Source organism: Vanessa cardui, chromosome 19 (assembly GCF_905220365.1).
Source record: "Vanessa cardui chromosome 19, ilVanCard2.1, whole genome shotgun sequence".
NCBI classification, from domain to species: domain Eukaryota; kingdom Metazoa; phylum Arthropoda; class Insecta; order Lepidoptera; family Nymphalidae; genus Vanessa; species Vanessa cardui.
The window spans coordinates 5,519,379-5,542,002 of record NC_061141.1 but is presented as its reverse complement, the minus strand read 5'-3'; the positions used below and the strand labels follow the sequence as shown (position 1 = coordinate 5,542,002).

The following is a 22,624-nucleotide window of genomic DNA, read 5'->3' as shown; positions in this document are numbered from 1 at the left end:
AAAGAAACAACTACATAAATTCAGTAGGAAACCTACTAGTCATAATGATTACATAATATATAACAATACATATAATAGATTTTCTTAGAATAATGATAATTATATGGATTATTAAAAATAATACATTATATTTCTTAATAACAGTATTTACGTACGTAAATTACATTTAATATATTTGACATAAGAAATAATGTAATTGTTTTTATGAAGATGAGTAATAGAAATGAGGAGAGGTATACTTTCGGATGCCAAGAATGCTCAAGTCATAATGCATACGATATATTCGGACGCTGTATTTATTTAAAGCACGATTTTTATACAAACGAACATGTGTCATTTTGTTATAGCTATACCAAATATGCTTACTCGTTATTTCATTGGCTTGCTTATAAATTTGCAAACTTTGAGGTGTTGTGAGTGATCAAAACTTGGATCGAAGCATAAGTTATCTTAGTAAAGTTTGAGAAGCAGCTCAAAGTTTGAAAGTAGACAATGCTCGCACTAGCATGGAAAGCACATTCTGCCGGGCGTACGCCTAACTCTCACCGATCGTATCGCATGGCGGCCGCATCTGATAATGAGAGTGAAAGATTGAAACAATGTTTACGCACACACTTGGGCGCTGTATCCCTTACGACGTTCTTTAGTCTCCCTTGACCTCCTTGACCGAATCGGTCCGATGGAGATTATCATCAACGCCATTAAACGTGTGCCTATCTGTTTTGCTCTGTAAGTGAACTGGCAGAATAAAGATATAACAAACATGATTCATGTAATAACATTATATATTTCGGAAGAGTAAACATTCACCTCCTAACTTTTATTTGTTTCTTTACTTTTATATCATATTTATACTAACAATTAAATACTAAATAGTTGTTTACAGACGCGTAGCTGGTTTTATCTCATGTCACTTTTAATGCTATGTCCAACAAAACAATTCTCAATATAAGATTACTGAGGTAGGTAGTCATTGAAAATATACACTCCACCGAAGACCTGACACCTACACCCAGATAAAATGAATATCCGAAACGAAAGGATTCAATGAATATTTGTTTTGCATATGTTACGTACTGGCCATAGTTAAGTATGTATTTTATTTTAAGTTGACATAATCTAAGTTAAACAAAGAAAATAAATTTAATTGGAAATTGAAAGACTAAACAACTACCTACCTACCGAGAGAAATCTTACTAACATTTTCACTAGAAAAACAAAAAAATAAAATTAATCATATAAAGTACTTACAAAACAACCATAAAATTTAGTCACAACATCATTGGATGAGATAAAAAAATATTCTAAGAAAGAGCGAAAGGTAAAATTTAATCACGAACCAAATACCAGCAAGAAAAAGCGATGCGCAAATTTATTTTTAGTACGCACATGGGGAGGTGGGGTATATTTGGGAGGCGAAAATCAATTTGGGCCCCGTGCGTGGCCGGGGTGAGAGGGAGTCACGGCCAAGGTCGGTCGTCCCCCTTCCACCCTCGGCTACGTCGATAGCGATACCAAGCCGTCTAGTAGGGCTGTTACTTCTGTTACTTTTTAAAATTTGATACGGACTTTGTCATTTAGGACCCAATTTTATAAAAAGATTTATATACATGTATTCAGTTATGTATACATTCATTTTTTGTTTAAAGATATTCAGTTAAGCATATTGAAATGGTAATACATAAAATAATAGATATATAGTATTATCGTTTAAAAAGTTATACAATATATACATGTAAAATATTTCAGTCCTGACATAATAATTACTTCAGTCAAAATAATAGAACATTCAATTTATTGAAAGATGAACGAATAAGAGAAACTGAATAGCGACATCCCTAAATCCGACTCAATGAGTGCGCACTCACACAAGCGTATACCGTCGCGTTCAATATCGTTGTTATAATGTACTTTATTCCTTTACAATAAGGCCTTTCAGTGTTCGTTCACACACTAATGCGCGCGTAGGCTGCAATAGAGCGGCACATATTTACCGCAGAGTACTGTGCCTCTATGACCTTTAAGATACGGGAGACGAAGCTGTCACAGGCAATTGATCGTTAGCTTATTACTCGCAAACTGCGCATGTTGAAGCAGTAAATTGTCACTTGACAGAGTTTATATAACCTATAGAAAAGAATACATGGAGGCACTAAGGCAGAAATATCGACTGTGCAACTTGGATACAAGACAAGACAGTACTGTACAAGGGAGAAAGAGCGGACAGATATTGTTTAGAACACAAGACAGTATACGCGGTCAGTAACAAATAATTATATATTGCATTATACGAAAATAAAACAGAAGATGAGTATAAAAAATTATATCAAAATTCAAGGAAATGTTATCGATTTTGATTAAATTGCTATACAATCAGAAAATTAAACTGGCGCAAACAATATATATCAAGTATATTAAAAAAAGACAAGAAACGGGGTTATAAAAATACTGCTTTTACTTTAATAACACGAAAAAGCACTTTAAGGAAAAAATTAAGATCGTAAATATATTTGCATTAGTTTGTACCGTTCATAGTCGATATTTGCAGTCTCGAGACTTGAAAAATATGCATTAACTGGTTCATACTGAGTGTGTTTTTATCTCTCTGATATACTTATTTTATTATCCTTAAATTAAAAAAGAAGATAATATCTAATAAGGCTAAGTGAATATTTATTTCTAGATTTTTCGGTTTATATGGCGGGTTGCTTATACGGTTGCAGGTCGAAATCCCGGTCGCGACAATAAATGGTCGAAATCGACTTTTCCGTCATAATATTCAGTTGTAACGCGATTGGGAGTCAATAAAAGTGAAAAGCCAAAAAAAGTATATTTCCATCTCGTCGCATAACAGAAATAAGAGCCACTTGTTTCAGAAATTGGACACAATAGCAAATTTTTAATTAGATAAACTTTCTACGTTGTTATTTGTAATTTCAAACTAAACTATATTTTTTATGTCAAGAATATTCTTCTAAGACCAGAGAAGGAAGACATCGCCCGATAATATAAAACCAAGAACACTCTGTTCGTCGGTGCTCGTAAATAGATAACATTATCAGTAAAGCTATTATTCGAGCGTATCTCGACTGATAGAGAAGATAAAACCGTTACTTTATACTTCAAACTGCTACAAGAAAATTTTTTTAATGGAACGTAAACTTTATTCATTTTAACATAAGAGCTACACCATATACATTCAAGTAAATGTTTCCGAAATAAATACTCTCAAAAGTTCTAAGTAATATAAGTACTATCGTGGACTATTTTATATAAAACTCAAAGACCGTTATTTCTATAAAGAACTTTTCTGTTAATCAATTACATTTTTTACCAATATCACTTAATTAATATTAAACTAACAATGGACTGAAACTTAGATTATAAAAGCTTTTGTTTAATGAGCTCTTAAAATCAAAAACTCATGACCAAAAATAAATAAGATGGTTACAACTAGGCCTACAAAGTTTAATGTGTATATATTATGAAACTTGTAGAAACTGTTAAGGCTATAATATGCGTTTTATTAATATAATTTAGGTAATATATGTATATCTTATTGCGTATAATATAAAGATGATAACGTTATTAACGTAGGCGTACACGTAGAACGGAAACTCGAAATATTGAGCAACAATCATCTAAACGAGGCCGGTTTCACCTTTAGTTCTGTGGAAACTTGCACCTAATTTAACAACGGAAAATCGTTAATTGTTTACAAAAACTTAATTACTTATTGGAGGGAATAAAATGAACTCAATTATGGATGCTCATGTACAAAGGATTTGATAAAATGTTTCATACTATTGTGTATACGTTGAAAAGCCTATGCTATGTTTTTCATTAAATTGAAATGTCTAAGTTATGAATCTAGCTCAAGGCGGATTCAAACAAACAAGATTGCACTTGTCGTATTTTCCTTTTCAAATATTAGACTACTATAATAAAAAAAACTTCTTCGACACATATTATTGACCATTCACACAGATGCAATTCTTGTTCTTTCTTTTTTAAAATCCATTCAACAAAAAATGACACTGAAATGACTATGACAAAAACCTCTTGCCGTTTAAAATTTCAAATTGAGCGGCGATACATCGGATCGTACCTAATACATTCACGACACGAGGGGACGCGGTATACAATATGTATGAAGGCCTATGAAATATATTTTAAATTTTAAATTCGAACACAATCTCTCAATTTTGTCATATCGATACAAATATAGCATTATATTCTGATGTTACATGACATGGTGAGGAAAATATGTTACATAAGCAATCGAATCAGCCGCAACTACTGAGATGATTTTATTGTATATGTGTGTTTTATGAAACAAACTTATACAACACTAACAATTGCGGTATAATTCAATGTTGAGTGCAACTTGCTCTAGTCCTCTCTTTCATACTAAGAAGACCAAGAAACTCAAACCTACAATAATAACGAACTTCGAAACAAATTTTCACTCTTAAATGAATATCCAAAAATACTGACTCAAAATCAACACCTACCGGAAAAACGGAAGATGATTAGTCAAAACAAAGAAATAAGAGTTGAAATAACATTCGTACTGCATTTAGTATGAACAATTATAAAGAGGCTCATAACGGTTTAATTTTAAAAACGTTTAAAATTTTTGCCTCTCATCACGTCACAGAATAAATATTTAAACTTTTCACAATTCAATTCACAATACTGTTGAGTGCTATTGTTTCGGGCGGTATGCGATGAGCCTTGCTAGCGACTGACAGCAATACCTTTACGAAATACGTTTTTTTTTTTTTTTTTTTATCAGAAATAACTACTCACTTTATTTATATATAGCCTATCTCAAAATTTACTAAGGGGAAATATTTTGAAGAATACAAATCTATAACTACTCAATATATTTATATATAATATAATGTTCTTAAGTAGGACAATTTTATTATTCGATAGGATTCAAGCATCACCATTTGATGGTTAACACCAGAAATCTTCACAACAGTAACAAAGTGACGCAGGCAACATATACAGGCGACGAACGAACGAAAGACATACATTATTTTTTTTAAATCTTTAAGTTCATTTACCCAAGATAACTAAGTCCAGTTAAATTAATTGTAGAAATAATGAAATCTAAATTAATGCAATTTTTGACGAGATTATTTTTAATATTTAATTAAATAAACAAAAAATATTGCGTGCTACAATTAAAATACCAAATATATTTATCGCAATTTTGAAAATTCTTTAGTCATTTTATTCTTAGAAATCTTAAGTTACATTAATTATAAGTATACACTAAATACACTGAAATCAATGATCACTTCATGTAAAATATTTTTCATAAAATAAGTGTATTAATATAATAAAATAATAAATACGAGTAATTATACAGCGTCAAGTATTTGCACGCCGCTTATTTCCACTACGAGAATACGAGATGGAGTGCAGTACAGTTTTTACGTGCTGGTGAAAATATAATTACAGCTTATGCCAGTGTACAATTTACATTACTGAATGAAAGGGGGAAATTATGCGACGCCATTTTGAAATACATTGTATAAGTGTTGCTTGCAGTTATTTCATATCAATTTTTACCGGAATGGCAGTTGTAATTTTTTCCTTATTCGTATTTTTTATGTAAGTCTGCGTATACTTTCCTTAAAAAAAGTTTATAATATATTTTTTTTTATCTATAAATATAAGTTTTTATTAAATTTTATCTATAGGTTGTATTAGAGTATTGTATGTATCTCATTAAACTTTTGAGCGTCATACATTCACAGCTATATCTACTACGAAATCGTTCTTTGAGACCTTCAGACGTGGAGGTCACCATTAAGCGATACCCGGCCGTCTATTTTTAGGGGCAAAGGAGAACCAGGATAGGGGGTTGTGACGTCACGCCCCTTCCCTCCCCAACTCCCCCGACGGCTCCTGAACGAGACGAAACATGTGTTAACTTTTCTAGCTTAGCGCTGTAGTAGAAAAATTGCTTTCTGATTGGTCTGATACTGTTTAATCCAAAGATGATTATTAGGAGCGCTTATACATCGACTTTATTTTCTGTTTCTTCTTTGTCTTCAATATTATTAACACCCACCCACTCAAAAGCCTAGCATAGCGTTCATCAGTGGAATTATTTCAGTCAGAGGCCGAATTTAAAACATGCATATTTTGGATACAGCAAATAATTAAAAGTGATATTTTAGGTACCTATTAATTTGTTATAAGCAACAAATATAATATTATAAGTATAATTTCATATTTACGACGATTTAATAAAGCCGAGTAAGGTCTTCAAGTAAATTGGAATATCCATTCATGATCAATATTTTAACAAAGTACCTATAACGAGTATACTTTATCTTGTTTATTTATACATTGAAAATAATAAATTCCATAGAGTATTTTACATAGACATATTTATGCTTCAATATTCTAAAATGAATAGAAATATATTATCAAGAATCACATTCAAACGAAATGCTCACTCAATTTATTTAAAATGTATGTCTAGACCGAAACAAATGTCTAAAAGTGGGTGCGGGCGACGACGTATAATCGGATAAAAACCTCTTTTTAAATGATTTTACGAAAACAACTTGTATTATTTTTCTATATTAATACAGGCAGATAATGATTTATTACATATTATCTATATATATACTAATATCATAAATGTGAAAATATCTCTGTGTCTCTGTAAGTCTGTCGCTCTTTCACTACCAAACTCTACTGAATCGAATACGATGAAATTTGGTATGATGAAAATTTTAATTCCTAATAATGACATAGGCTGCTTTTTTGTGCCTACCACTTAACAACCAAACTTTTAAAACGCGAGCAAAGCCACGGGCGATAATTAGTACACATATAGATAAAAAAATGATAAACATTTGTGAATATGAGGTGTAAGCCCAAACTATTGAAATCTCCAACCTTATATATCTGTATCTATTCACTTGGCCATGAATGCCATTTTAGTGTTGTAATTTTGGGAAACAATTTCCATCTAGAGTAATATGTATGACGCTTTTAGATAGAGAATTTATAATTTCATTTTACTAAACAAAAATCGTTTAGAATACATAATATAGAATTACATTTTTTTTTCTTTCTTTGTTATAGGTTGGCGGACGAGCATATGGGCCACCTGATGGTAAGTGGTCACCATCACCCATAGACAATGAAGCTTTAAGAAATATTAACTATTCCTTACCAACTTTGGGAACCAAGATGTTATATCCCTTGTGCCTGTAGTTACACTGGATCACTCACCCTTCAAACCGGAACACAACAATACTGAGTTACTGCTATTTGGCGGTGAATAACTGATGAGTGGGTGGTATATACCCAGACGGGCTTGTAAAAAGCCCTACCACCAAGTATTTTTACCATATTATTAACAGATCGCCGGAAATATGTACCTCATAATGTGTCAAAGTTTTTTAAATATTTTCCTGCATCAATAGGAATGGACTCTATATTGTGCTATTGTCTGCTTTGTGACCTTAGCTCGGTATTTTATTTTAACGACTAACTAGGTGGAATATAATCACCACACGCGAACAGTTATAGTATATATCTCAATGCATCGTTGCAAAAAAAACCAGACAAAAAATATTAATTGTTTTACCGTAATTGGTCTATTAATCTGATGAAAGCTTTATTGCACAAAAACACAATACATCATAGCGTGGAATATACTGAAAGAGTGCAAAGGCGGCGTTACATATGTATACGATTACATTGATCTCTTCCAGGCAAGATATTACAAAAATAAAGAAAAATAAAAACAATTTACTGTTTCCATTATACAATTTAAAATAATATAACTGACGTTACAGTATATCCAAGTCGGGCCTCCAAGTCGGGCCCAGTCGTTCAGGTCCAGTTCACAGGACCATATACAAGTGATAAATAGTTTTATTTGTTAAAAAGTAACATTCAAGCAATAACACATGTACCACACGATTCCCACACTCGGCGCGGCGGCGAGAAACACTTTGAACTGTATAAACACCACTTGTATGGAATTTACCTAAATGACTTGCCTTTATTATTTATATTTCAAAACAAAATACAATTAAATACAAAGATTTTATAAGTTATACAATTCGTTTTTCAAAGTATAAAAAAAGAAACCTATAAAGTTATTTCAATTAAGTTTCGAGTGGAAATTTTGAAAGATGTTGATAAAACTTTACTCCGGCTTCTTTATTTGTTCAATTCAGAACGGTTAAACAAAGATATATAAACATACCTATGTATATAAAAATTACGTAAACGTAAATACATTGCTATGGGGCTAAAAACAGAAAAAAAAAATCAAATTTAATCTGACAGGTCCTTATATATTGCTTAGTAGGACAGGTATTGTTGTTTACTATCCTTAATAAACCTAAATGGGAAGTTAGTGTTTATTCAAAATGTGATATAATGATGATATCCGTATACGACGCGAGCAAAACAGGGTAAAATAATGCAATCATGACTCAGACCTACGACACTACACTATTAACTGTAAACGAACAACCGATACAACTATAAATGGAGCATTGAGAGCGAAGTTTTCCGTCAATAAGAGACGGTATATAGGACAAATGCACATACATTATCACATAAACGTGTTACACATAATACGACTTATGTATACTATTATTTAGTAATAGTGACAATAAATGAAATATGACGACAGATGCAGAATATAGTTTAGTTTAAGATACGACAGGATTCCTAGAGCATCTTCCTTTTTAAAATCTTATCATAAGAATGTAGCTGAAGTCTTACAGAAGAATGCATTGATTTCAATATTTCCAACTAACATTCGTTATTTGCATGTATTGCAGTTACTTTTCACATAAGCTCCAGCACTCATTATGTAATAAATGAAACGTATAACATACATTTACAACGTTATAACTATAATAATAAGCGTTTTGTAAAAATATAATTATGTGAACATGTGAAAAAAAAAAACATAATAAAAATATATATTTCTACTTAGACCAATGTTCAAAAGGAATCCGCCGTGCTATTCACACGATTCATTTTTATTATACTTGAAGAACGCAGTTCCTAATTTATAATGTTGATTTGTTTATATCAGAAAAAAATACATTTACTACTAACCGACCAACTAAATAGATATAGAATACATTGCGGAAAAACTCCATTCCACCTTTGTCTTGGATATATGTGTGTGCGTCAATGTTTTTCATCTGGTAAAATGAAATGTTCTAAATGTAATTCTCAACGGGAAAGCATTATCTTGTAATCGAACGCAAAGCAAAAGACGCGATCATAGCAGGTCGTATTATATACGTATATAATATACTTGTATATATACTAAGACGTTGTATCGATCGCAATATGTTTTTGTATTCAGGATCAACAGTTAGTGTATATGAACGAGAGTAGAAAGACGGCACCGTATAAGGAAATCATTACATTGTATTTATTCACATCTTGAATATATCTCCAAAACAAATATTTCATTCTGATGGTTAATTATATTTTTATTTATAAAGAAGAATGATTTTTCCATTGAACAACAATTGTATCCCATCACCCCTACAACTGTCCAATAACAGAATAGAACCATGTCAGGATAAATAGCATTAGTTAATCCTTTTAAACCGCTCCAAATAAATCACTTTGTACACATGTTCTCAATTCTACAATAAAATTGAACGAACTGATTGGAGTCCTCGATACTTACAATGCAAATTAGCACAATCCAATTAGAACGAGCAATACGTTTTTATTTTGTTTACATAGCCGTAATGTATTTTATCTCGCTACTTAATTAATTTTTTAATTGTTCTTTAATCCATTAAAAGAAAAAAATAATCTTATGTGGTGACTTCGTTGTAAATGTTGTTCATAATGAAATGAAATCAAAACAAACATACAAACCTGCCATAGGTCGAATATCCATATTTTTTTTTTAATTTCACGAGGACGCTTGTTATTAATAAAAAAACATACATATGTTTTTTGACTGTATTCATAAGTAAATTTCCAAGAGATTATAACATCGTGTCACTGTTCGTTTAAGCTTCTAGACGTTTAAATTAACGTTACAAATGAAATTATACATAACATTCTGATCTCTACTTTGTCCCGTCTCTCACTAATCGTCTACGCCAACCGTATTGCATTGTAAATGGTAAATAATTTAATTAATTTCACATGTCGGGAGACAGCGAGGCACAATTTGTGTTGTTGTTTACTGACCTCAATCTCGTTTCGAAAACTGTTTGTTTGTATAAAACAAGTGAGCATCACAAATCTAGATTGTTTATATACCATTGTGATAATTTTTTTAGTTACAATAAATATGATTTGGGTTTCTTAAAAAATCAAACACACCCACGTCTTTGCCCTTTCCCGTCCAACCTATAAAGTGACATCGATCGGAATGTAATAAGGAGAGCTATTGGCCAGTCCGACATGTCTGGCTAAGGAAAAATCCGGCTTAGCCATCGCTAAGGAAAAGTGCGGCTAGGTTATTCATCGGCTAAGGTTTTATTGGTTCATTTCAATGTATGAGACGCAATTGCGACGTTTTCCTCTAACCAGCTGCATTGTTTACCGCTTATTTATATCAGAGTTTAATGGATACGAGCGTTTTATCTACTCTTTCATATGTTGTACATAACGAAGCAATAGCGTTGATATATACAGGGGCAAAGATTTATAATAGTTTAAAAGTTTTAGCAACAAAATATATCACCAAACCATTGAACAGAATTTGATGAAATTTAAGTAGAAATCTAGCTTAAGTATATTGAGAAACGTATATACTTTTAGTATGTTGTAAGGGAAGAATATATCCTGCTTTTTGATGTCTTACAGCTGATGACCAAACGCTTAAATGCGAACAAGACCTACTAATAATATAACGGTTTTTATAACACAACATCGCATAATAACGCAACAACATTTAATAACACGACATATAGATAAATGTTATTTACAACTACGACGTATACATATAAAATTTTAACTAATTATAAACAACTTAATCATCTAATAGTATTGTAGATAAATATTTATACTTATATCATCACTTATTATAAACTATTTTATAATTTATAAATGTACTATGAAATGTATTATTTTTTATATAATATGAAACCTACAATTAAAACATATAACTTCTGTAAGAATACCATTCAAATATATGTACAGAGATAACATTAAATCTACGATGAAATCTAGTTTAAACTGAATAGGACCAGTGAAAACAGATTGTACTATTTTAAGGCCAGGTACAGACTATGCTAATAGTGTAATAGATACTTAGCTGAAGTTGTTTTAATGTAACGTATACTTTCAAAGTATAAAAACTAAATGGGGCAATATAATATTAAATAAAAGGAAACTAATAATGTATATCTGTATAACAAAAAACGTGGTCAAAACTCAGTTAATACTTGATGATCTATGTAATATATGTTGTATCATGTTGGTGTTCAGACTAATCGAATCGCGCTCGATAAAACATCGGAGAAAGCAATTAACTGCATGTTTTGTCTGAGGGTAGGTTTACAAATATTTTCTACTTTAGAAATGGGTACTTTTGTTTCGAATTTAATGTTGCTTCAGTTTTTGCCAGAGGAAATTGAGATTTCGTCCAAATTGGTTTGCTTTATCGCATTAAGCTATAGATTTCATCTATGCTGTAGAATAGAAATGTCGTAAAAGATGTTTTATTCTATTAAAACTGGATTATCCACTAACATTTAGTTAAAAAGTTAAAAAAGGACTAATTCTAATTTAGATTTATCTTGCTACGTCTATTGAAGTTTTCGTAGGTTTTTCAATTCCATGAAACATCCTTCGAGATCCTTAAATATATTTATTGGCGAAAAGTTCAACCGTTCTATAATCAAGTCATATAACTCAACAATCGTCTAATACATTTATAACTAGTGTCCGTCCGTCGTTATCAACGAACGTAGCAAATAGACAAACATGTACTAATTGTCGGTGAAGTGCATTGCACTATGTGCAGCGGCCTCGACGACGTGCGTCATAGTTAACAATACTGAACTATAATTTACTTGAAATTGTTAAACAACGAAACTAGTACCAAGTATCCTTGGTCGCGGTACATTGACGTCGCCGGCAATGTTTTCTGACTGTGCTAACGACGTTTCTACTTTTATATTCAACAGGTAGGTAGAACAGGTCATTCAATAAAATTAAATTGAAGGTAAAATAATTAACTATAATAAATATTTAATGAACAGAAATTTCATCAGCTTTCGTATAACCCACGCATTGAGCTTTCACCAAATAGGCCTGATCCTACAAATAAGTGTACGGACCACATTCACAGCACAATAGATAACCGTCCACCTACAGCGTACAAATTAACCAACGCATACGACAGACGAATACTTCTGAAACATCACAAATTCGTTCCACATAGATACATTTGTAGTCCTTATTGCATTAACCTAAAGACCATAATGCTAATGAACATGGGCAGCTAACGTGTTAGATACAAGTACAAGACACGTGATATACGTCAAGCTCCTGTGAAGAAAAAGTAAAGGCTCGAACACTGCTCTATGATGTCCAGTCGTACGGTAGGAAAACCTACTCCTACCTAAATAAAAAAGTCATAAGCCACGTCAGTTTAATCATAAATACATTTAAACATTTATAAAGCTGAAAGAACCGTCAAGAATTTTAACATAAAACATATAATTGAATTTAAAGTTGAAATATAATATATTAAGTGTACATATATTATAGTATCAATAACCTCAATCCACGATATCAATTGCTAAACCGGTGGCAATGATCATGCCTCGGTTACACGAGAGACGTGATCGCCATCGTGATATAGTCACTTTCGATACATCGAAACGCTTAAGGCTCGTGGGCCCCATTTTTATTTACACAACGTATTGACACATAAACGTTATGAAGACCATTTTAATTTATACAGCTAACAATGTTATTCCTATCATTTGCCGCTAAGACGTTTTACAGATAATATATTATATGAAAAAATATTTTGAATGAAATAATGCATAGTAAGATACTATGTGTTAACGACAAGATCGATTTTTATAATTTTATGTAACCTTACGTAATGTGTAAATTATGGCCGTGATTAATAGTTGATTTCCTAAGCTTATCTTATTCTGTAGAATTATTAGCTTGTCAAAACCGTTATTAACATAATAGTTATTCATTAATAATAATCGTACCATCGTAAAAAACTTGCTTTAGGGAATATTTCTAACACCTGCTTACGATTAAATAAACAACCGTCTCAAGACGTAGGTGTCGTTAGAGGCAAGTAAGACAATTCTTCCAAAACGCATCCAGTGTAAGTGCCACCAACGCGCTAATGGTGGGGGGGAACCATGCTTCCAACAAAACATTTCCCACGAATGATTGGCGTCAGACAGGCGGCGAGCCGCAAGTCACCGAATCCTTTCCATCACACATTTCGCCGATCACAAACACAACACTACAAATTGATTATTGTACACGCTATAATTAATCAAATAAAGTTAACATGCATTAAGACTACAAAATATGTCTTCAAGTATGTATTCTAATAGAAAATAGAATCTTCACGATTTCAAAGAGGTCGTCGTTCGTTAAATTAACATAAAGTCTATAGTAATTAATGTCTAACTCAATGGGTTTGTTTCTAATTGATTACTTAAGTCATTAACCTAATAATGTGAATTGAACGCGTGCCTACTTGGCCTTAGTACCTTCATTATTTATTAAACTTGGATGTAATTACATGCAAACTTACACAGCAATGGTTCTGTGTGAGTTATACAATAAATACATACACAAGATAGAAAATAAGAATTATACCTCCTTTATCTACGTTACCATATGGTCTTGGTTCCTTCACCGGTGAAGAGAACTCCGTACAAGACCGCCTAGATAAGCACTACCCACTCATCAACTATTCTACCGCCACAGCAATAGCAGCAAGCTGTGTTCCACTTTGAGAGGTGAGGTAGTAAGTGAAGTTATGGCCTGAGGCGGTTTATTGTCGGTACACTTAAGGAACGGTATTTTTCAATGCAGTCTATGGGCGATAATAACCCTTAACTATCAGGCGATAAATTTGCTTTTCTGCTTTCCAATTTAATAGACAGTAATAGTTGTTTTCCAATTCAGTAGTTGAGTTATACGTCTTTCTTCTTTTAGTCGCAAATAATAATGGTTATTTCTATTTCGGCCAATTTTATCGCTAAATATGTCCCCGAGTTCTACAAATACAAATCATATACTAACCTACATTTTACATGTAATATTCGCTGTCGTGTCGTGTATAGACAGTAGACAGGTAAATGGCATACTTCGAAGTTATTATGGTGTACCTGCAGGCAACGAATGAACACACAGACGAGTTGGAACATGTTACGTCCTTTTTAATCTAATCTTTTTAGGTTGCATACATTTCTAGACCTTTCATCTCTATAGAATCAGCTTTCCGAACCGGCAATATTTTATGTCGATTCAAAAGTGCCCGTAAGAACCTACTTGAATAAAGTACATTTTGACTCTAGAGTAACAAAATTCTACTACCAAGCAATATATTTTATAAGTTGACTTTACAGTGAGATCGACTTACGCCATATTGGACTTCTATTCGTGATAAATAACACTTCTACGAATTGCGAAAAACTTCTATAAATAAAAAATCAGATCAAAACATCAAAAGTTTACGCGCTGGGTGATTGGACACATATTATGTGTATATGTAAACATCATTATTTAGATCTTTTTATTTTGTATATTAATAAACAGTTTTTTAATCGAATAATTAAATACTGTATGTAATCATCTGTGTGATTATAAATAAAGGGCTTTAACAGTAAATACAAAAGTATATATATCGTTTTCATTCAATGCATCGTTAAGTAGACAATAACAAAAGCAAGTGTTGATTAGAGGTTCAAATGAACGATAGGCACACATATACACACATATACACATATAGCGTACGAGGCTACGGGTTGGTTGTATCATTAACTCCACAAGAGGGTCAACTAACACGATAGCTGATGAACGAGACATTATCCAAGCGTGGAAGGGCGTGTACAAACATATTGTTTTCGCTTTTGTAATGAATACATACGTATTGATAAATACTGCCACGGTTTGTTATTCGTAATTCAAAGCGAAATTTTTCTATGAAATGGCAACAGGCTTTCCTCATTTCATTCCACAAACTATTTTATTACAAATAGAGAGAATACTGGGATCATGACAACTAAGGTACCTAACTTATAAATAAATACGTAATAGATTAAACATTTTTAGTTTCATATGGAAATTAAAATATGAGCTATTCCGTTAAACAGTGCAACTAAACTATATTATGTCTTACGTTTTTACCAATCTACTTTTCAAACCATGGCTTTACGTTACTACATTCCTCTTAAATAGATAAAAAAGACAAAAACCGTATATAAATATTTATTTAAATTTAAAAACAACTATACATTATGTCGTTAACGTTTTTTTTTTATTTATAAATACAAACAATGTTAACTTTCTAAACGGAATGTTCATTTAACAACGTTCAATATTTTCAAAGCATGTCCAACAACGTATAATCATAGAAGATCGACATGCGCATACAACATTACTGGCAGATGTAACCTCAATGTCTTGCAGGCATGTTTGACACAGACTCGTCTGGTTACAACGATTAGTCTATTATTCTACATGCATATAAGAAAACTGTCATTATAATTTATTTTTTATTATAAACTGACAAAGATCTCGGGATAAATCCTAATTTTAGTAATAGTAATCTTTAAGAATGGAGAAAAAAAAAGTTAAATCAAGTCTTATCTAAAATTATTTTCCATTGTTAAAAAAAAATATATATAAATCTTAGAGAAAATCAAGCGTCTGTTTTAATAAAACTGTTGTGAAAGATTTTGTTCGAGTTGGCCAATTGTTCACGGTCGATGTCGAAATTAGCGGACGAAACGGCTTGTTTAACATATGGGAACCGGAGCTAGATATGTGATATCAGTCTCAAGTCAAGAGGCCACACAACAATGACCGATGTAGAAGCTTATCGTCAACCATACATTCAAAAAAAGCAAAGAGAAAGTTTGTGACAAACTCTATTCAATATGACGTCCGTAGTTTGGTCGATGTTGCCAAAACTTTTAAACGAATGATGAAACGATACATCATGAGGTTTATATTGAACGAAAGTTTCTTGTGTACTAGTTAGAAACGATTTTTCTTATTCATGTTACATCAAACTTTATAAATATTTCTTACAAAAAGACATATCGGAAAACGAGGCTCGGTAAATACAAATACAATTCACTTATAAAATACAATTGTATAAATTACAGATCAAACGAATAGTTCATACTATTTAATTACGTGTAACTACAGTAATAAAAACTTAGTGCTTATAAAACAATTCCATCCCTGCAACCATTCTCCGTATATGACCATTTAATTATGACGCTGGCGTAGTTGTAACAGCGGCAATGTTTATATTTTATTATCTTATTACGCCTCTTCCACGTGATGGCACTAACATTAAACAATGTTAGCTTTGTTATTATTGTTTGCACCGACAAAATATTGTAAGCCGCAATGTCGTTTTAAATACGTATCAAATATTTCAAACCGAAATATAAACATGTGTTCATTTCGTCGGCTGAACCTTAATATTCAAACGCAGTAAAACCCATATAAGTTTAGTATTTGCCGATTAAAACAGCTGGATGGATTAAAAGTAAATTTATTGTTGTTCAGTACAGTAGTCCATTAGTGTGCTGTTTTATTACGAGGAATTATCATCAATTAAAATTGGTATCTCCATAACTGTCAACGCTAACGAATTGATACCATGTAACTCGTTATAATATCGATACGCTTGTGTTAATAACAAAACGATTACATATAAAACATATTACAAAGTGTGGAGACAGTAAAGACCGTAGCGGCAAGTACCAGGCTCAAATAACAAACGAAGACTTTGGCAGTGTCAGTATGGCAACAGCGCGGTTACGTAACGCGAAACGTGGAGCGGGGGAAAAGGGTGACTGACCTGTATGGTCCGCCTGCCAATTTGCCCATCGCATCACATCACGAAATCTGCGCTGCATATAATGCAAAATGTACATGTTACGATACAACAAAGTCTCGTGGTACGTGTTAATATCAGTCTAATGAGGACGAAATAGAGACGAGTATTAACTGCATATACAACAAGTATGAGCAACAATGCGTTAAGTATTAAATAAACAAAATGGTACACAAACACAACCAACAAAGTATTTTTAAGAACATACTCTACATATGATTAATACGGTCTCATTTAAATCAAATCTATTTAAAAGACGTAAATTGATTGAATAAGAACTTTGAAGTCTTTAAATGTTACATGTTTTACAATATACAGGTTAAAAAATGTCTAACCCGATAAATTATCTGCAAGAATATTTCATAACACTTGTTCGGTGGCAAAGTAGCGCTCTCGTTTGAAACAAATCAAGCGTTTCAATACATTTCCGCGTGCTTTACTCTTTAAGATCGAGACCAGCCGAAATATAAGATAAAATAATTGACCGTTGATCAAAATTCACGTCCGGAAGACATATCCTTGAGTGGGTTCCGCTCAATGATTTGACGACAGACTTTTTGTCCATTTTTCCGCAACATGGCACAAAGTACCAAAAGGGGACGCAAGGCAATTAACAAAAGATCTATGTCACTAGAGTTAAGAAACGAATGATAAAGGAAAAGTCACATAGAAATAGACGCCGTATAAATTTGATACCTTTTCTTATTAATATACATCAGTGCTGACATGATGAAAAACGAGATCGTATCAAAACCCCATGCAAAAAATACGTTGCGTCGTTGCGGTCTTGTTAACCATCGCCGCGCCAAATTTGGCTCAACAGCGACTTGGCAACGCCGTGCCGGTCGCTCATGATATGCACGTAGCCACTTTACTGGGCGTAAACAAATAGTATTGCGTCATAACGCCTAATCGGCTAAATTGCACCTAATGTTGATAGCTGTAAAGCTGAAATTTCATCGAGTGCTATGAAGTTGTTATTCACGATTTTCTTGCTATATTTTTGAGTAACACTTAAGTAATTTCTGGATGAAAAAGAATTTCGTTTGACGAAATTACGCAGCTAAATAGCAGCAAAAACAACAATATATCCGTCGCTTACATTTTTCCTCGTTTTCAAAACCTTCAGATAGATTTAATCGCGGCATAGCAAATTTGGCGCGGTACATTCATTGTTTTCACATTTCTGACTAGTAGCTAAACGACCTCGTTACCATAGATTTCTAAAAGAAAAATAAGCGTCTTTTGTCCCGTGCTCGATGGCTAAAATATTCCAGAGTCACGTTATCCTGTCACGAGGCCCAATCTTTGTTCCACGTGCCCGCCGATCTGTTACGCAAACACATTATATTTTCCATCTCGAAATGTGTTAGGAAGCGTGGCTTGAAGCGTGATGTTTTACAAAACCCTGAATACATAATTTAAACTAACGAAATGTAAAGAGTGCGCGGGCCATATCGACTTCTAACAATGCACGTTTATCACCTAAAGATTGCACACTATTCGCGAGTGAATTTTGTAAGATACAAAATCGACACGTCTTATCTTACATATTATGCAACCAACAATTTTTTTTTAAATAAATTCAGTCACGCTTATATTTGCTTTAGTCATTGTAACTGTTTAGTTACACTATTGCAAAATACGATTGATATCATTGTATCGATAATATAATGAATGACTAATATAAAGAACTTATAAATACCTTCTAGTTCGTTTGAAATCATTTCATTACGATAAACATATTACTCGAGAACGGCCTGAAACAGTAGAACGGACTGAAAGTATCAAATAGCGACCAGTTTAACACAATAAAGGTTTGCAATCCAATTTCGGTTGGCGCGTAACAAGAGCCGAGTTACTTTCAAAACTGCCCCAGATGTTAGCTAACGGTAAAGACCATCTCGCGACAGATGCACAGGTCTTTTAGTTTAAGGTGAAAAGGTTTTGGAAGGATATTATTGATCCAATAAAAAAAAATATAAATACAATTATAAAATTTAAAAAAAAAAAAACATGGCAATAATATACTTTTTTCCCGTTCGGCATTATCTCAACGCCCAGTATTTTAGAATTCAGCCTTTGTCGAAACTGTTCGAAATTCAATTAGTTTGCCTATACAATAAAACCTTAAAATCTATATCTTTTATTCATATTTGTACGCCAGTACGAATACGTAGTTATATACATAGTTATATTGTGTTTAATTTTATGTAAAAATATCCCGTATTAAAATTAATTCGTATGTATTCGATAACCGGGCAAATTTATTATCAATTAACATATCCAGATAGACAAATATTCGTTACTTCTAATCGTAACTTATGACATAACAACATCATATCGTTATCCGTAGATACATTTTTTTGTTATGTATTTAAATTTTTAAAAGTCACGCAAGAATAATGCGTAATACTTGTGATAAGGCGAATTCCTAGCAAGTAGACGGTGGAGAAACAAACAATTTATTATTTCGTTTAAAAGCATTTATAAAATACTTCGTTTGCTAACAAAGTGAAGTCTTGGAAAATATTTTTTTAAGACTTCAACAAAGTTTTTATAATCATAATATTGAAAAAAACAACAGCTATTAACACAAATTAACATGAAATTCATGCTTCATTTGTCTCGCTGCTACTTCCAACATGAATATTTATATTATGTTGAGATTGTTAAATATTCATTGAATATTTGTCATTTAACGTTACGTTCAATTTCATTTAACGTTGCATACGTAGATAACATCAAAATGCATTGTCTTACGTTTGAGGCAATATTTTAACTATTTATATTAATCTTCACAGAAAAAAATGCGTGTTAACCTATAGCGTAAAATTTTGGTTTAATGTTATAGTAAATAGATTACATAAACATCAACGCTATACATAACGACCATGATTATAAAAATGACCCTGCTTCTGGTGTCGTTATCAAGAAAACATTTAACCGCAGACAAATTTATCTTACCGCGATAAGTCCTGGTGGTTGCGTATCTCGTTTTGATATGCGTACAACGTACAATCAAGTCTTTAAATTATATTTTATTGGAAATTATAAACCGCGAGTGAACCTAATGTCCATTTCAGTTCGACGCATGATAATCACGCGTATTACCGATTCAATATATACCTACCCTAAAAAACATATTTATAAGTAAAACTTATTTATGAGATAGATGATACAAAATGAATGATATATTTTTTTAATTACTTAATACAATACAAAGAAAAGGAATGTTTTATATCTGCTGTAACTGTATTTAAGTATTAAAATGTGTAGGTAACGTTATAAATCAATACAAGTGATGTAAGCCTTATTTCAGTATGATAATATATAGAGATAAATGATTTGAATATAAGAAAACTGGAAATCGATAACATAATTAGTAATTTAAATATTTCTAAACCTTGATCGTATTGAATGCATAGAAAGCTAGCTTACCTTGCAACGAGTGTTGTCAGATATCGTATGTTGCGTTTGCTGGTTGTGCTGTTGCGGACTCAGCACTCGGCGCTTCTTAGCTGGTTGCGCCGGCGACTGGGCCGGGTGGTTATCTGACTGATGGAACTGACTGTTGCGATACTGGGTCGGCTCCGGGTACATGACATGCATTCCCTGTAATCGAACGAAAAAAATCAACCACTAAACCTTGTAACAATTTACAATCAAGTAAATAACGAGAATTTTATATCGCAATTATACTTTAATTACAGCATAGATATTATTTAATAGTAGAAAACCAATCGAATACAAAATTAATTACGCTACAAGACGAAGATTGGACACTCCTAATATTTTCGGCAACTCGAACGGTGTAATTTCGCTAAAAGCGTCATAAAATTGAGTTTTCATTTGCTAAGAGCCACTATTATTGCGAAGTATGCCAACGTACCCTCAATTCTCCGGTAAGGAGACCGTGGCACGAAAGGTAAGAAAAGAGTGTAGTAACGTTTCTTTTATTCAAATAATCATAAAACAAACAAATTGCCATGAAAATAAAGTAGAAAAAATACATTTTTAGACCTTGATAAGAACCGCAAAAAACGTTGTAAATTATTTACATCATAAATAACGAAACAGGCTGATATGATATTCATTTGAAAACACTGAAATATGAGTAGAGCTACACAATCTCGAATAATATTGAAATACGATTCGACGAGAATAATCGACGGGCTTTAAACCAACTTAACTTCAGTGTGAAATCCGCTTATTATGATAAAAAAACTAACCGACGAGAACTTGTAGGTCTTCACTTACACTAATTGTGCCCTAAGGTTCTATCGACTTAATTTATTAAAAACCTATAACATTTTATTAAGGACGTATCCTAAAACATACATCACTTGTTTTAATTACATTGAGTTATTTTGTAACGTGGAATTGCCACCCATTTTGATAAAATATAGAAAATTAAATGTTAACAATCATAGCACAGTTATGTAACAAATGTTCTAATCCTAGTAAAGCTATTCAATATGCCCAAATTGCCTTTGTGTTAGTTTCCTGACTGCAAAGTTTAATGTATAATATTCATCGTGTTTAAAATTTCATTTTGCAAATTAAACTTGTTTATTGCGTTATTAATAAGTTTTCACATCAGAATTTCCTATTTAGAACCTATACAACTGCATGCAACCTATGCAACTTAACGCTTCTAAAAATAAGATTGTCTTTGTGAAATAGAATAAAAAATCTTCATACTTAAAGGATGAATTTAAGGAAAACTCTGCATTTCTCGAAAAGCCAGTGGAATAAGATTCGCAAGCTTTACGACGGACGTGTGTCTTTGGAAGCGAAATTTCATCTTTGAATAATGCAACTAAATGTTCTTGCTGAATACATTCGCCACATTTCTTGGACGTGAAATGGTTAAATTATTTGGGTCGTTTGAGGCGAAATCACTTAAATTAAACAGGAAATTAGATAACTATAAATCATAGGCTATATAAAAACAAACCTTGAGTGTGTATAAGTCGTAACTGTGCTCAATTATCATTCTAATACATTTTTAACACGCTAAGACTGAAAAAAAGAACCTAGTTGCTTTTAGAAAATAATTTCAACAAAATATATCAACATTTATATTTATTAAAACAAGGTTTTATGTGGAAACATAACGTTATTTTGTTTACAAAAAGAAAATTATAAGAGATATTAAAATTTATTTCCTAACGAGTTTATAATTAATTCTTCAACCAGAACGACAATAGTATACATATACATTTGCTTTTGAGATTCCTAAGAATAATTAAGATTATGAAACCATATCAGTCTTCTCGTCAGAGACAGAAACGTATTTGTAACGCGTATTTGTAAACGTTATATAATTGAATTTTCAATCGCATAGTCGGTTCTATTATTCAGCCGAACAATACACTATGTACCTACTATTAAGGGTTATCGCCAAAACTATCGTAACTTTCTAAACCAAATTACGTAGGTAGTGTTACAGTAGAATAGGCAGTTAAGATGGAAACAGGAGATATGACCACGCAGCGGACGTGTAAT

The 22,624-nt window shown here is 32.2% G+C and overlaps 1 protein-coding gene across 3 annotated transcripts in view; it reads right to left on the bottom strand.

Moving 5' to 3' along the window:
- LOC124537881 (homeodomain-interacting protein kinase 2) overlaps window positions 1-22,624 on the bottom strand; it is a 104,998-nt gene that overhangs the window by 79,140 nt on the left and 3,234 nt on the right. For all 3 annotated transcript variants that reach the window (XM_047114834.1, XM_047114835.1, XM_047114836.1), the window contains exon 2: window positions 20,555-20,728. In XM_047114834.1, coding sequence (XP_046970790.1) covers window positions 20,555-20,725 — 171 coding nt within the window. In that variant the 5' untranslated portion in view covers window positions 20,726-20,728. The remainder of the gene's footprint in view (window positions 1-20,554; window positions 20,729-22,624) is intronic.